The 15,051-nt window shown below is 40.8% G+C and overlaps 1 protein-coding gene across 1 annotated transcript in view; it reads left to right on the top strand.

Moving 5' to 3' along the window:
• The window catches only part of LOC309516126 (interferon-induced very large GTPase 1-like), a 75,707-nt gene extending 61,159 nt beyond the window's left edge, over positions 1–14,548 (top strand). The window contains exon 24 of the mRNA XM_082194603.1: positions 9,222–14,548. Within this exon, the coding sequence (XP_082050729.1) occupies positions 9,222–13,942 (4,721 nt within the window). The 3' untranslated portion in view covers positions 13,943–14,548. The remainder of the gene's footprint in view (positions 1–9,221) is intronic.
• Positions 14,549–15,051: the final 503 nt, after the last annotated feature.

Consider the following 15,051-nt stretch of genomic DNA (forward strand, 5'->3'; position numbering starts at 1 on the left):
GTTGATATCTGATTTTCCCAGTTAATTTGTCCAGTTCTGCATAGTCCATCATTTTCATCTCCAATCTTCCAGGGTCGGTAATTCCTCCTGTTTCCATCTTTGGGCCATTAATATTCTCACCGCTGTAACTGCGTATTGGAAAAGTTTACAGTCCTTTCTATTTATTTCATTTCCTACTATTCCTAACAGAAGAGCTTCTGGTTTCTTTACAAATGTATATTTCAACATCTTTTTCAGTTCATTATATATCATCTCCCAGAAACCCTTCACCTTCTTACATTCCCACCACATATGGTAAAATGTCCCTTCATTTTCTTTACATTTCCAACACTTATTACAGGTTTTATACATTTTCGCTAGTTTGACCGGTGTAATATACCATCTATATATCATTTTCATAACATTTTCCTTTAACGCAGTACATGCTGTAAATTTTATATTTTCTTTCCATACTTTTACCCAATCATCTAGTTGTATATTATATCCAAAATCTCTAGCCCAATGTATCATAACCAACTTGACTTCCTCGTTCTTCGTATGCCATTCCAACAACATTTTATACATTTTTGATAAAATTTTACAATCATTATTCATTATTTCTATTTGAAATTTTGAATCCTTTTCAACATATCCATTTTCTCTAAGATCCTTTTTAAACATTTCATTTACTTGAAAGTAATGCAACCAATCATATACATACTTTTTTACTTGTTCATAAGGTTTCATTTTCCATTTTCCTCCTTTCACTATCAACTCACCATATGTAATCCAATTCCCTCTCATATTGATTTTCTTTACACTCATAACCTCTAACGGGGATAACCAGTGTGGAGCTCTTGGTTCTAGTAGGTTTTTATACCTATCCCATAGTTCAATTAAAGATCTCCGGAAGATGTGGTTCTCAAAACCTTTATGGTTTTTCTTCTCACACCATAAATATGCGTGCCATCCAAATCTGTTATCAAATCCTTCCAAATCTAACAGCTCTATGTTTTCTAATTTTATCCACTCTTTCAACCAACAAAGACATGATGCTTCATAATATAATTTCAAATCTGGCAGAGCGAAGTCTCCTCTTTCTTTCGCATCTGTTAATAACTTAAATTGAATTCTCGGCTTCTTGCCCTGCCAGATATATCTTGAAATTATTCTTTGCCACTCCTTAAAGATCGCTACCCCCTTAATAATTGGGATAGTCTGAAATAAAAATAACATCTTTGGAAGCACACTCATCTTGATCGTTTAAATTCTACCCCAGAAAGATAACTTCATCCTTCCCCACACCTCCAGGTCTTTTTTTATTCCATCCCACACCAGTATATAATCATTTTGAAACAAGTCAATATTTTTGGGAGTTAGCCATATTCCCAAATATTTCACTTTCTTCACCACTTCTATCCCTGTTTGATGTTGCATTATTTCTGACATACTTTGATCCATATTTTTTACAATTATTTTAGTTTTTTTCTTATTTAATATAAACCCTGCCACCTGCCCAAATTGTTCCATCTCCTCCAAGACTTCTTTTACAGTTTTTGTCGGTTCTTCTAATGTTATTACCAGATCATCGGCAAAGGCTTTAACTTTGTATTCATTCTGACCTACTGTCACCCCTTTTATTAATTCATTTTGTCTGATTGACCTTAAAAAAACTTCTAGGACCAGTATAAATAACTACTTGTTCTAACTTATGCTCTAAATTATTTTGGCTCTGTTTGATTTCCACTAGCATCTTCATAATATCCGCCTTAGAATCTGTTTCCTGTTTAGAACCCCTCCTTTCTCCGGGAGTCCCCCCATTCGTACCTTTCTTTGCCATATGAGACATCTTATATTCTTATGTTTTCCTCAATCCCCCCGTATATAACACCTTGACTTATACCTCCTCTCTCCTATTTTCCCTTTTTTTACTGTTTGTTCTGCATAAACTACTATTCCCCATTCAAATATTTCCAAACATATAATATCCTTCTGCCACACAGAATACTCCCCCAATCAGATAGACAGAATACTCCCCCAATACTCCACACAGAATACACCCCCAATCAGTTAAACAGATAGTCCAATATTACTTAGGAGGAAGGAAGGGTAAAATAAAGAGAGAGAAGAACCAACAGGATGGGGGAGGAGAAGGTAAATTGTAAGTCAGTTAATCTTGGTCTCTCCACTAGGGGTCGCCAAGTCTTCTGAGCCTACTTCCCAAAGCATAGCAGTGACCTATTTCGGAAGCGTCCAGTCTCTCCTACATCAAACAGTCTCGAAGAGCAAGTGGGGGGGGAGATATATTTGCAACGTGGCCAAAGTCTTTATGTATTTTCCTCACAGCAGGAGTGGATATAGGTGTTCTTTCCTTTTTCCTTCTTCCTCTTTAAGTTCTTACTCAGTCCACCACGCTCCGAAAAGTTTTTTTTTAATGGGAGTGGAGCCTTCTCTTCCGCCCCTTCTCTCTGCGTTTTTAAATTCCGAAAAAGGGAGAAGTGCCCCTTTTATCTGCTTCAGCCTCCGTTTCCTCAAGGACTCTCAACTGTAACAATTTATCCCTGGTCTCCACTTTCCTCCCACGAAAACCTTTTGATACACAGTCTTTAGCAAAAGTCACTTTTAAAGGGAGATAAACCAGAGAGAAACAAAGTGTCCGCCAAGGCAACTCACTGTTAGCTGTTCGGATTAATTGGCAAGGAGAGAATCTGATCGTGATTGGGATCTATGCACCAAATAGCAATAAGACTGACTTCTTTAAATACCTCGAAGGGAAAATTTTGGAATACATGGATCAGAAAATTATTCTAATGGGTGACATGAATGGTGTAGTTTCTTTAGAAGCGGATAAGCATAGGGTAGGAACAAACAAAGAAGGGAAATTGCCAAAATCATTCTTCTCAATGGTGAAAAGCTGCAATCTGATAGATATTTGGCGTCTCAGGCACCCATTGGATAAACAATATACATTTTATTCTGAACCTCACCAGTCGATGTCGCGGATAGATCAGGTCTGGATATCAAGTGAACTCTGCCCTAGGATTAAACAAGTTGAAATTAAACCGAGAGTAATCTCAGATCATAGTCCGATAGAATGGGAACTGGAGAGTTATGAGAAAAGAACCTTCAGGTGGAGACTGAAGGAATATCTTCTAGATGACCAGAGAATTGTAGAAGATGCACATAAAAAACTAACAGATTATTTTATAGACAACTGTGACAAAGGTACGGACATTAATATAGTTTGGGACGCAAGTAAAGCCGTAATAAGAGGATACTTTATACAACAGAATGCGATCAAAAATAAGAACAGAGAGAAAGGAAAAGAAGAAATTCTAGGACAAATTATGGAGAATGAACAAAAATTAATTCGGAAACCTAACTGTCAGAAAACAAAAGAAAATATAAAAATTTTGCAAACCCAATTTGCTGCAATATTAAATAGAGAAGTAGAGTGGAATATCAAAAAACTAAGACAAAAGAGTTTTGAATGCTCAAATAAATCTGGTAAGTGGCTTGCGTGGCAAATTAAGAAGAGGAAGGAACAAGGTACAATAAACAGAATTATAACAGAGGGAGAAGAGGTGACCGATCCAAAAGGAATTAGGAAAGAATTTCTAGATTATTATAGAAGTCTTTACAAAAATAAAGAAAGAAACAATTTAAGGAGGATAGAAAGATTTTTGAAAGATAAAATGGTGCAGAAAATCCCGATGGACAAGAAACAACGATTAAATGAACCAATTAAAATAGAAGAGATAGAGGAGGTAATTAAAGATCTAAAAAGAGGGAAGGCTCCGGGACCTGATGGATTCACAGCGGGCTACTACAAAGAGATGAAATCTGTATTAGTAAATCCTCTGAAGGAGATTATGAATAACATCTTGAGAAAAGGGGAAATCCCGGAGACCTGGAAAGAGGCGTTTATTACATTTATCCCGAAACAGGACGCAGATCTAACTCAGGTTAAAAATTATAGGCCAATTTCGTTGCTGAATACGGATTACAAAATCTTTGCGGGAATTCTAGCGAGAAGATTGAAGTCTCTCCTGGTAGAAATCATCCATAAAGATCAGGCTGGATTCCTTCCAGGCAGGTATATGAAGGACAATATAAGAAATATAATCAATATGCTAGAATTCCTATCGGTTAGGATTGACAAGCAGGCCATAATGATGTTTGTAGACGCCGAAAAAGCGTTTGATAATGTGGCATGGGACTTTATGTTGAAGAATCTGGAGCATATGGAAGTGGGCAGAGAGTTTTATAATGGTGTGAATGCAATATACAGAGAACAAAAAGCCAAATTGATCATAAATAACATCGTGACAGAAGAAATAAAGATACAGAAAGGTACAAGACAGGGATGCCCACTCTCCCCGCTGCTATTCATAACGGTATTAGAGGTGCTATTGAATTCAATTAGGCAAAATGGAAAAATTAAAGGAATAACAATTGGACAATATGCCTATAAGACCAAAGCATTTGCAGACGATTTAGTAATTATGACGGAAGACCCAGTAACTACATTAGAAGAAATCTTAAAGGAAATAGACCAATTCGGGGACATAGCAGGCTTCAAACTAAATAAAAGAAAAACAAAGATAATGGTAAAGAACATGGACCAAAGTGTAACAGAAATAATTCAAAACCAGTCACAGATACAGGTGGTCAAGAAAGTGAAATATTTGGGGATCTGGCTCACAACTAAAAATATAGATTTATTTAAAAACAACTATGAGCCAGTGTGGAAAGATATAAGAAAAGATTTGGAAGTATGGGGAGGGCTGAGACTGTCCCTTTGGGGAAGGATTAATAGTATTAAGATGAATGTACTACCGAGGCTACTATTTCTATTCCAGACTATTCCCATAATTAAGGGGAGTCGAATGTTTAATGAATGGCAAAGAGTGCTATCAAGATTTATTTGGCAGGGCAAAAAACCTCGAATAAAATTTAAACTGTTGACAGACAGAAGGGAAAGGGGAGGCTTTGCTCTGCCAGACCTGAGACTATACTACGAGGCATCATGCCTCTGTTGGATAAAAGACTGGGTCAGATTAGAGAATATGGAGTTACTTGATTTAGAGGGCGCAGACAACAGGTTTGGTTGGCACGCCTATCTGTGGTGTGGCAAAAGGAAAATACATAAGGGGTTTGAAAACCATATTTTCAGAGGCCCTCTGATAGAAGTATGGGAAAAATATAAAAATGTATTAGAGCCTAAAATCCCACATTGGCTTTCACCTCTCGAGGTGATGAGTGTTAAGAAAATTAATATGAGAAGTGACTGGGCAACATATGGCCAACTGCTAAGGAAAGAAGATGGGAAATGGAAACTAAAACCATATGAGCAGGTTAAGGAGTATGTGTATGACTGGCTACATCACTTTCAAGTTAATGAGATGTTTAGAAAAGAGGTCAAAGATAGAGGGTATGCAGATAAGGACTCAAAATTCCAGACGGAAATTATAAATAATAAGGTGAAAATAATATCTAAGATGTATAAGATGCTATTGGATTGGAATTTAGCAGATGAAGAAGTTAAGACGGTAATGATCAGATGGGCAAGTGATGTGGGCCATGCTATACAATTTGAGGACTGGGAGATTCTTTGGAAAGAAGGTCTAGATTTTACTGCGTGTATGACAGTGAAAGAGAACGTCATGAAGATGTTTTACAGGTGGTACATAACACCTGTGAAACTATCGAAAATGTATAAAGTAAATAGCAAATGTTGGAAATGTGAGGAGAAGGAGGGCTCCTTCTACCATATGTGGTGGGAGTGTAGGAGAGTGAGAGAATTTTGGGAAGAGGTATATGTTGAACTAAAGAAGGTGCTGAAATATACGTTTATTAAAAAACCTGAAATCTTCCTGTTAGGGATGTTAGGGAATGAAATAAAAAAGAAAGACCATAAGTTTGTCTATTACGCAGTCACAGCAGCAAGGATAGTCCTTGCCCAGAAATGGAAAAAAAAGGATCTGCCAACGATAGAGGAGTGGAGATTGAAGTTAGTAGACTACGCGGACTTGGATAGATTAACGGGGAAGATTAGACATCTAAAAGACCAAAAGTTTATCAAGGACTGGGGGAAATACGTAAATTATCTGGAATACATAAGTAAAGGTCAAATAACGTTAAGGGGATTCAGAGAAGCACTGTGAAAGACTAAGAGGTATTGTCTAAGGAAAATAGAGGAAGAGGAAGGTGTAATGACAATACAAACCAGGCAATGTGTATTTCTGATGTTTATTATGGAAGATTTACGGGCGAGTTGAAGGAAGTCCAAAAAGAGACGACAATGTTATTTTGATAAGTGAAATATTTTATTGGATATACTGTACACTTGTTTAGTGTTTCGTTGTTATTCTTTTTTGCGCTTTTGTTTGTGGTATGTGGCTCTTTTTTTTCTTTTCTTTTTTTTCTTTTTCTTTTGAAAATCAATAAATATCTATCTGGAAAAAAAAAAAAGATTTATCAAGGATAAATCTTAAATCCTCCCAAAACTGATTTGAATTAGAAGAGGAGTAGGTAGATGGATTGTACAGGTTTACACATATGAAGTCCCCAGCCGAGCTGTTAGTGATGTGCAGAGTTTGAATGCAATTACTCTCTAACCAAAAGAGAGGAGAGGTATTAAGTTGAAGCTCCTGCGAAACAAATGTTACCAGGCCTCCACTAGGGCGCCCATACAAGTGTGTTTTGGTCGCAGGAATCACAAAGGCGTCATAGCCCAGTAGGGATGGGGGGGATGAAGAGTCTAAGCACCAGGTCTCTTGTATACCCATGATCTGGAATTTCGCTAAAAACTCTTTCATATCCCCGCCATCCTGTTTGGACGTCCATCCCGCCACGTTCCAGGATAGCACATTGAAGCAGTTTGAGGAGGGACTGTGTGCTAGTCAGTTACTCTGGTTGCTGGTGGGAAAGACATTGCCAGGGGTCTGAGACAGCGCCAGGCGTGATGCTGCTGAAGGTATCGAGGGGATGGTGATTTGATTGATGTGGCCAGCAGGGTCTTCAATAAAGCCTGAGCTGTCTTTGCGCAGTGGCTTCCTTAACGTTTATATATTGGCTTGAAGAGGTTGCGGATAAATGAGGTTCTACCAAAAGGGGTTGACTGGCAAAGGACGAGGGTATACAGTCATCTGCCTGGACCGCACTGAATGAGGTCAGGCATAGAAGAATAGGACATTGACAGATTACCAGGATGAGGGGTGTTTGGCGCATTGCTCTTTAAGGCGGAGGACGAGGTAGTTGATTGCAGATCTATTAGTAGAGGAGAAGGGGGTCTGCATTGCGACGGTGTATAAGGAGCTTCAGCCAGGCAGACTGCCATATCATCCGCTATTGGAATCCCAGTGTTTGGCAGGGGTTTCTGGGGTGTTAGCCCCTTCATGACAGCGTTCCTTTGATTTAATAGGTTGCTATGACCAGGTTTTGAAGTGATTTTCTCTTGAAGTACATGTGTAAGTTGCTGCTTGAGTGTATCGAGCCTGTTTATAACTTCCTGCTGTTCTTCTAATGGCAACTCACCATAGGATGAAATGAGGTCCCTCTCCTCTGAGGCAGCCATATGACTGGGCCCACTTTGGTCATGCTTCTCTGTTGCTGGAGTAGATAAATCAGGATGCTTGGGCTGAGAGGGAGGGTGAGGTTCCCGGGTGGGCAGCTTGAGTTTCAAGACTATGTCGCGCCTGTCTGGCGAGCGGATACCTTTTTGTACGATGTTACGGAGAAGAGGTTTAATCCTGGTGTCATTAAATACTCTCGTTGGGAAGATGCCCCAGGTGGCCAAAAGCGCTTTACGCCTAACCTGTATGGAGGGAATTTTTGGTGACTGGAAGGAGAGCAGTACTTTTTGGAGCCGATGGTGGTAGTTTAAAAGTTTCACTGAACTGAGGTCTATTAGCAGAGGCCAAATCTGCAGGAGTTGCCTTAGATGATCTTTGACGTCTCTTGGATTATTCCACCTGGGGGACCTGGGGTCGCTGCTGCGTATAGTTAGACATATTTTGTTTGGTTGAAGATGTTAACAACCGAAAGTCTCTCCAGGCCATACCCCCACAAGTCTTGCTCTAAGCTCCTCTTGAGTGTGTTTGATTGGCTGGAAGGGGTCCTTGGGCTGCAATAATGCTGTATGCTTGCCTTGATGGGAGGATGGAGAGATGTGGGAGTGGGTGGTGTGTAGAGAAAGGTTTAGCTTTGTGTGGCTGGAAAGAGCCCCATTGCACAGAGTCCTCATATTTGTTTTGCTCTGCCCACTTCTGCCTCTGTGTCCTCACCCAACCCTTGACTGTGGCCTCTGGAAAGTAACCCACAAAGGAATGTAGCTGCGTCTTCTTCAAAAAACGTATTGAACATAACTGAAATGTGCAGTGATATTTAACATTGTAACACGTTGATGTCTGTTGTCCCATCACTCATCTTCTTCCAAACAGTCCACCTTTTAGGGGATGCAGGTCTGTTGCACAAGGGTGCCAAATCTGCCTTTTAATTGCACAAGCTGAATTTGTTGATAGGTGGTTGACTCCCACCCAAAAATAATGACAGCCTGAAATCATTCCAAGACAAAGAAGTCCTGTGCTAACTGATTTTCTTTATCCATCTCAATTGGGGTTTAAGCCTGGTTTTGGTACAGAAACTGCTCTGGTCATCCTGTATGATGACCTCCGTCAAGAGAGAAATAGGGGAAATGTGTTCTTGTAAATTCTTGTCAATCTTTCAATACCATCTACCATAGTATCCTTCTGGAGCGGCTGTCCAAACTAGGAGTGGGTGGTACTGCTTTGCGGTAATGCTTAGGGGGTGCTCTTCAGCTCCATGGAACCATCAATGTGGAGTTCCTTGGTGTTCAATTTTATCTCCTATGCTGTTTAACATCTACTTGAAACCACCAAGTAGGATCATCCTGAAACCGTTCAGGACCACAATACCTCTCCCCATAGAAAGCGGCCGAGATCCTGCAATCATCCTCTTGTGCCTCCTCCATTAGAGAACCCGAGAACGGGCCTTTTCTGCTATGGCTCCCCGCTTGTGGAATGCTCTCCCTAGGGAGGCTTGTCTGTGCCTTTGTTACATATCTTTAGGTTCCAAACAAAAACATTTTCCTTCTCTTAGGCCTTTTGCTAATTAAACAAAATTCATGGCCTTTTAAACGGAGGGGGTGTTTGTTATTATGTTTTTTATGTTATTATCAATTTTAATATATTAGTAAATATGTTTCTCATTTTCTACAGAGAGAAGAAAAGCAGTTATGGATATTCTGTGCAAACTAAATCTAGAAAAGCATAAAAGCAAAGCACTCTCCCTCCAAGAAGTCCTGAAAATCAGTTCCGGGAGCTTGAAGGAATTCACACCTCAAACCTGGGAAGATTTGCCTTGGCATTTTCTGAGGAAGATATTGGCTCTGAATATGACAGCCAGGAGCACCAGCTTCAAACAAGTTGTTTCTGATGATCAAGTACTTAGAAGAAATGAGGGGAATGAGAGGATTGATAAGGACATTTTCGTTGCTCTTGAAATGGGTGAGAGTCATTCTGTGAACCCCCTTGATGTCCTTTGTGCTGTTCTGCTTTGTTCTGACAGTTTCCTCCAACAGGAGATCCTCCTCAAAATGTCCATGTGCCAGTTTGCCCTGCCTTTGATTCTGCCTCCCCTCAAGACCTCCAAGTGCACCCTGATGCTCTGGGCCATGAGGGACATTGTGAAAAAATGGAGGCCCCATTCCTTGGCTGAAAGCAGAGGCTTTAGGGAGGACAGCCTGGTACTGACACCCATGCCGACTGTTTCTTTTGTACGGATGGGGAGCTGTAACCTATCTAAGTCCAAAGTCCTCAATGAGTTCCTCAGCCCTTCTCAGCAGCATAATAATTTCTTTCTACACCGAGATATGGAGTGTGGGAACATCCCTCGGGAAATTGCTGATGGGCTTGTAGAGATTGCCTGGTATTTCCCAGGAGGACGGACGAACACAGATCTCTTCCCAGAGCCAGTTGCTGTTGCAAATCTCCGTGGAGATGTTGAGTCTCACTGGGTGCAGTTCAGCTTTTTAACGCAGGTCTCCTCAGCTGTCTTCATATTTGCTGAATGCATTGGCGAGAGAGAATATACTCTCTTGTCATCACTGAAGGACTTGTCAGCTCAGTTCTACTTTATCTTGGAAGGTCGCAGTGAAAAATCTGGTTGTACCTTGGAGTTCTTAAATAAACTGGCACCAGTGATTAAACTTGACAATTCACATATATTGGTAAAGAATGCCACAACAAATAAAGCAATATTTGTAGAACACCTTCGAGCTGCAGTTGGAAAAATAATAGCCTCAAATCCTAAGTGTGTAAGTATTGATAAGATGCACACAACAGCCCATGAACTTACAATCCAGGTGGATGAAGACCACAAAGAATGTCAGGATGCCCTCAGATGTGCCACAGAAATTTCAGGAGAGATAAAAGATGTAGCAGTTTACAAGAAAGAAACACTGATACTCCAAGGTGATCTCTGGAAAAATCTGGCCAAAGTGGAGAAAGAACTATGCAGAATGGAAAGGCAAGGGGACATGCCTTCGGAAAAATACAGATCAGAATTGAGAGGCAGATGGTTGGAACTGCGTAGGCAGCAGAGTCAATGTGATCTCACCATTGGTTTGATTAATTTCATCCACGGCATAAAACATTTGAAGGATGCAGAGAGGAATTACTTCTTGAAATGGATGAAATTCAACCTGGACCATATTGCTAGGGGAAATCTTTCCAAGTTACGTGCTGACTATAAAGAGAAATGCAAGAAGTTAGGAGATGATGGGCAGAAGATTGCAGAGGTAGACCAGTTGATATCATCCTCTTGCTTGGGAGTTGAGCATTTCATGCGTGAGCTGGGGCAGTTCTATGAGGCAGAATGCTCAATGGTTAATGAGGGCAAAATAGCTAAAAACAAAAGGCAGTTTGCCCATTTCCCAAGCATTGCAGCTGAACTACTGCTGGAAGGGTTTCCCCTGGAGCTCATTGATGGTGATGCATCCAATATCCCCCTGCAGTGGATAACTGACGTTCTGAATAAACTCAATAACAAACTTAGGGGACAATCCAAGATGATGGTGATAACCGTTCTGGGGGTGCAGAGCACTGGGAAATCGACCCTTCTGAACACCATGTTTGGTCTGCAGTTTGCTGTCAGCAGTGGGCGGTGCACACGAGGTGCCTTCATGACGCTTCTTAACGTCAGAGAGAATATGGTTCAGGATCTTGGCTGTGACTTCATCCTGGTGATAGACACAGAGGGCTTGAAAGCCCCTGAACTGGCCAAACTGGAAGACAGCTATCAGCATGACAACGAATTGGCCACTCTAGTCATTGGGCTGAGCGACATCACCATTGTCAACATGGCCATGGAGAATGCCACCGAAATGAAGGACATCCTGCAAATTGTGACCCATGCCTTCCTCAGGATGGAGAGGATTGGGCAAAAACCCAACTGCCAGTTTGTTCATCAGAACGTCAGTGACGTTTCTGCACATGACCAAAACATGAGGGACAGGAAGCATCTTTTGGAACAGCTGAATGAAATGACCCAGGCTGCAGCAAAAATGGAAAAACTCAATAGGGATATCAAGTTTTCAGACATCATGGACTACGACCCAGAAATGCACAATTGGTACATCCCAGGTCTTTGGCATGGAGTCCCTCCAATGGCCCCAGTTAACATGGGATACAGTGAAAAAGTCCTTGAATTAAAGAAGTACATATTTGAATTCATAAAGAACCGCACATGTAAAATACATCCCAAGGACATCCCTCAGTTTATTGAATGGGTGAAAAATCTCTGGAATGCTGTGAAACATGAGAACTTCATCTTCAGCTTCCGAAACAGCCTCATAGCGGAAGCTTATAACCAGCTCTCCATGAAATATTCTGAATGGGACTGGCATTTTCGCAGAGAGATGCACCTCTGGGTGTCTGAACAGGAAACGTCAATACAGAATGTTTCTCCCAATGAATTTGATATACGCAGTTTGCAAAATGAGCTTTATCAGAAGCTGTTGGCTGGAGAACAGCAGATTTTGGAGAATCTAAAGCAATACTTTGAAAGCAGAGCAGCAAATCTGCATTTGGTAGAAAGGTACAGAGAAGATTTTGTCCGCAGTGCTCACAGCCTCAAGCAGGAACTGGAAAGTTATTCTTACAACAAATGTCAGGAAGCTGTTAGCATTAAAAAGGGGCTTCACAAGATTCACTCTCTACAAACTGAATACTTGAAAATAATTGAAGGAAAGGTTGATGGGCTACTTAAAAAATGCCGGGAAAATGAAGATAGGATTGAAGATCAAGAACTGGAAAAAGAGTTTGAAAGAATGTGGACGGAAACATTATCAGAAATATCACCTGTTCCCTTAGAGAAACGACAAATATATGAAGAGCTTGACTTATATTTGAGAAGGGAATTGTCACATCGAGGAAGTTCAGTCAATGTAAAATTACAGGGAGCAAAATCTTTGTTAAGCTACAGAATGAATACTTTTCAAATGAAATCTGAATATATGGATTCAACATGGTGGCGCTGTGTGAAACACATCTTTTTTAAAAAGGAGTGTTTGCATGAGATAGAAGAACTTGCTAACTCCTTGATGGCTAAATGCAGTTCCTACATTTGTAAGAAGGTTGATTCCAAAGGAGACTATGATGAAACATATTGTGGTGAACTTTTACAGTTTATCAATGAAAAGCTACAGCAGCCTGATGCTCAGAAACTTCATATAACAACATGCTTTGAAGTGGATCTAAAGCTTCACATTTTGGGGGAAGCAGCTCATGAATTTCAAACGATGCATGAAGAGTTTATTAAGGAAAATGATCCCTGTATACGCTTAGAGAAACTGAAGCCTCATTTTTTCTCAATTTTCAGAGATCTTTATCTAGAAAAAGATGCCCAGCAAATCAGAGCCAAGAATTTCTGTGACCAGTGTCTCCATCCTGCTCTTGTGAGTTATATCAACAAAAGACTTGGGATAGAAATAGTAGATGACATTCTCAACAGTGCACAGTCCATTGGGTATGCCAGTCGGAGCTTCTTCCAGTTCACTGTCCTGAAGGAACTGTTGGAAGAGGGTAATGTCGACAGTTATGTAAAATACATCGGGGCTTATGAAAGGTTTGTCAAAAACTGGATCCAGAAACAAATTTTGGATTACTATGCAGAGAATGAGTGTCTGAAGAAACTGGAGGGAGAGATTCTCTCTGCGATTGTAAAGAAAATTATAGATACACTGGAAAAATTAAAGCATCAAGATATTGAGACAGTCTCAGAATTTTTGGACAGTTTTTGCAGAGAAATGCAGAAGGAGTTAGTCATTTCTAAGGACAGCCTGTTAGGGGTACAGTTTAAGAATGCAATTGATCCTACACAGTTTTCTGCTTGTGTTGAAAACTTCCTTGCTGATTTGCAACAGCAAATAATATCTGAATATGATATCCTGGATCTCCAGTCTAAACTCTCCAAATTGCCTATGAGCCCCCAGGATGAGATCTTCAAGCGGGTGTTTGGCTGTGGGAAGCAGTGTCCTTTCTGCAAAGTCCCCTGTGAAGCTGGAGGGAGTACTCATCAAGAGCATTTTGCAACTGTCCATCGGCCTAAAGGACTGGGAAGGTACAAAGAAATAGAGTCAGAAGAGCTTGTTTATGATATCTGTTCAACTGCTGTGGCTTCCAACACTGAGTTCAGAAATCGGGACACAAATGGGGAATTCTATCCATACAAAGATTATCGTGCATATTATCCAGACTGGTGCATCCAACCAGATCCCAGTATCAATGCTTCAGATTACTGGAAGTTTGTTTTGAACAAATATAACCGTGATTTTGCAAGAATATATGAAGCTAAACCAGCTGATCTGCCAGAGGACTGGAAAAACATTACTGAAGAACAAGCACTGAAGGCCTTAAAGGACATTTATAATATGAAGTGAGCATTCTTATCTTGGCAGAAGAGAAACATGGATCTTCTTCCTATAAAAGCATTCCACAAATTATGGAAGTCTTAATAACACAGAAAGGGCCCCTTGAAAGTTTGAAGGATCCTTAATTTTCAGATAACACTGATAGATAGGGCAAATAGGGTTCTGCATTCCTAAGTCCCTTGCTGGATTTCCATTTATTTCACTGTGCCATACATTTTGTGCCACATACCTTTATCACTGTGTTCATCTTCTGCATTCAGGTGCACGTTTATCCAATCTCATTTTTCTTCTCTTTCCCGATTGTCCTTAATCCAGAGCATATTATTTACCGTGAGCAGCAATCTTTCCTCTTCCCCTCCATTGTATTAAGATACTGCTGCTAACTTGGAATTTGAAATTCACCAGGTGATGGCAGCAGTACAGCTCACCCCCAACTCAGGCTTGCTCATAGTTGGGGTTCTACAGATGGTAACCGTGCTTCCCTTCCTGTTTATTATTATTACTCTCTCAGTTATCATGATAATTTCATGTAATTGTCTACAGGAATGCAATGTATTCTGTAATGCACTACCTTGCAATGAAAGCAATATTAATAAACATATATTTTAAAAGTTCTATCACTTTAAAAAATCCATTAGTCTTCAACTTCTCTCTGGAGAAGTTTTCAGGACAAAATAAAAAAAATCCTTCCAGTAGCACCTTAGAGACCAAAATCATAGCTGTCAACTTACAGATTTGAAAATAAGGGACCAGCAGCCTCGAAAATAAGGAATCAGGAGCCAAAATAAGGGATTTTAGACAACCAGAAGCCAAACGAAGCCTCAAGCGGTGGTTCCCACGTTGTGACTAGCATGAAGTGGGGGCTGGCCAGCTCCCCTCATTCCCCGCAAGCCTTCCTTTGACCGTGCCCTCCGCCTCTCGCTTCTTCCCCACTCGCTCATCTCTCCCCACCACACTTCCTAGGGAGGAAGAGAGGAAGGGGACGGTCTCTCCAGCTCCGCAGCCTTGCCGAGGACAGCTGCACCCCCGCCGGGAGAGGCGAGGCGAGAGGGCAGGGAGGCTGCTGTTGCTAACCCCCCTCGTTCCCCGGCGGGATGGAGACTGCTGCTCCTCCCGCC

This window comes from Podarcis vaucheri (assembly GCF_965113315.1).
Source record: "Podarcis vaucheri genome assembly, chromosome: 13".
Lineage (NCBI taxonomy): Eukaryota > Metazoa > Chordata > Lepidosauria > Squamata > Lacertidae > Podarcis > Podarcis vaucheri.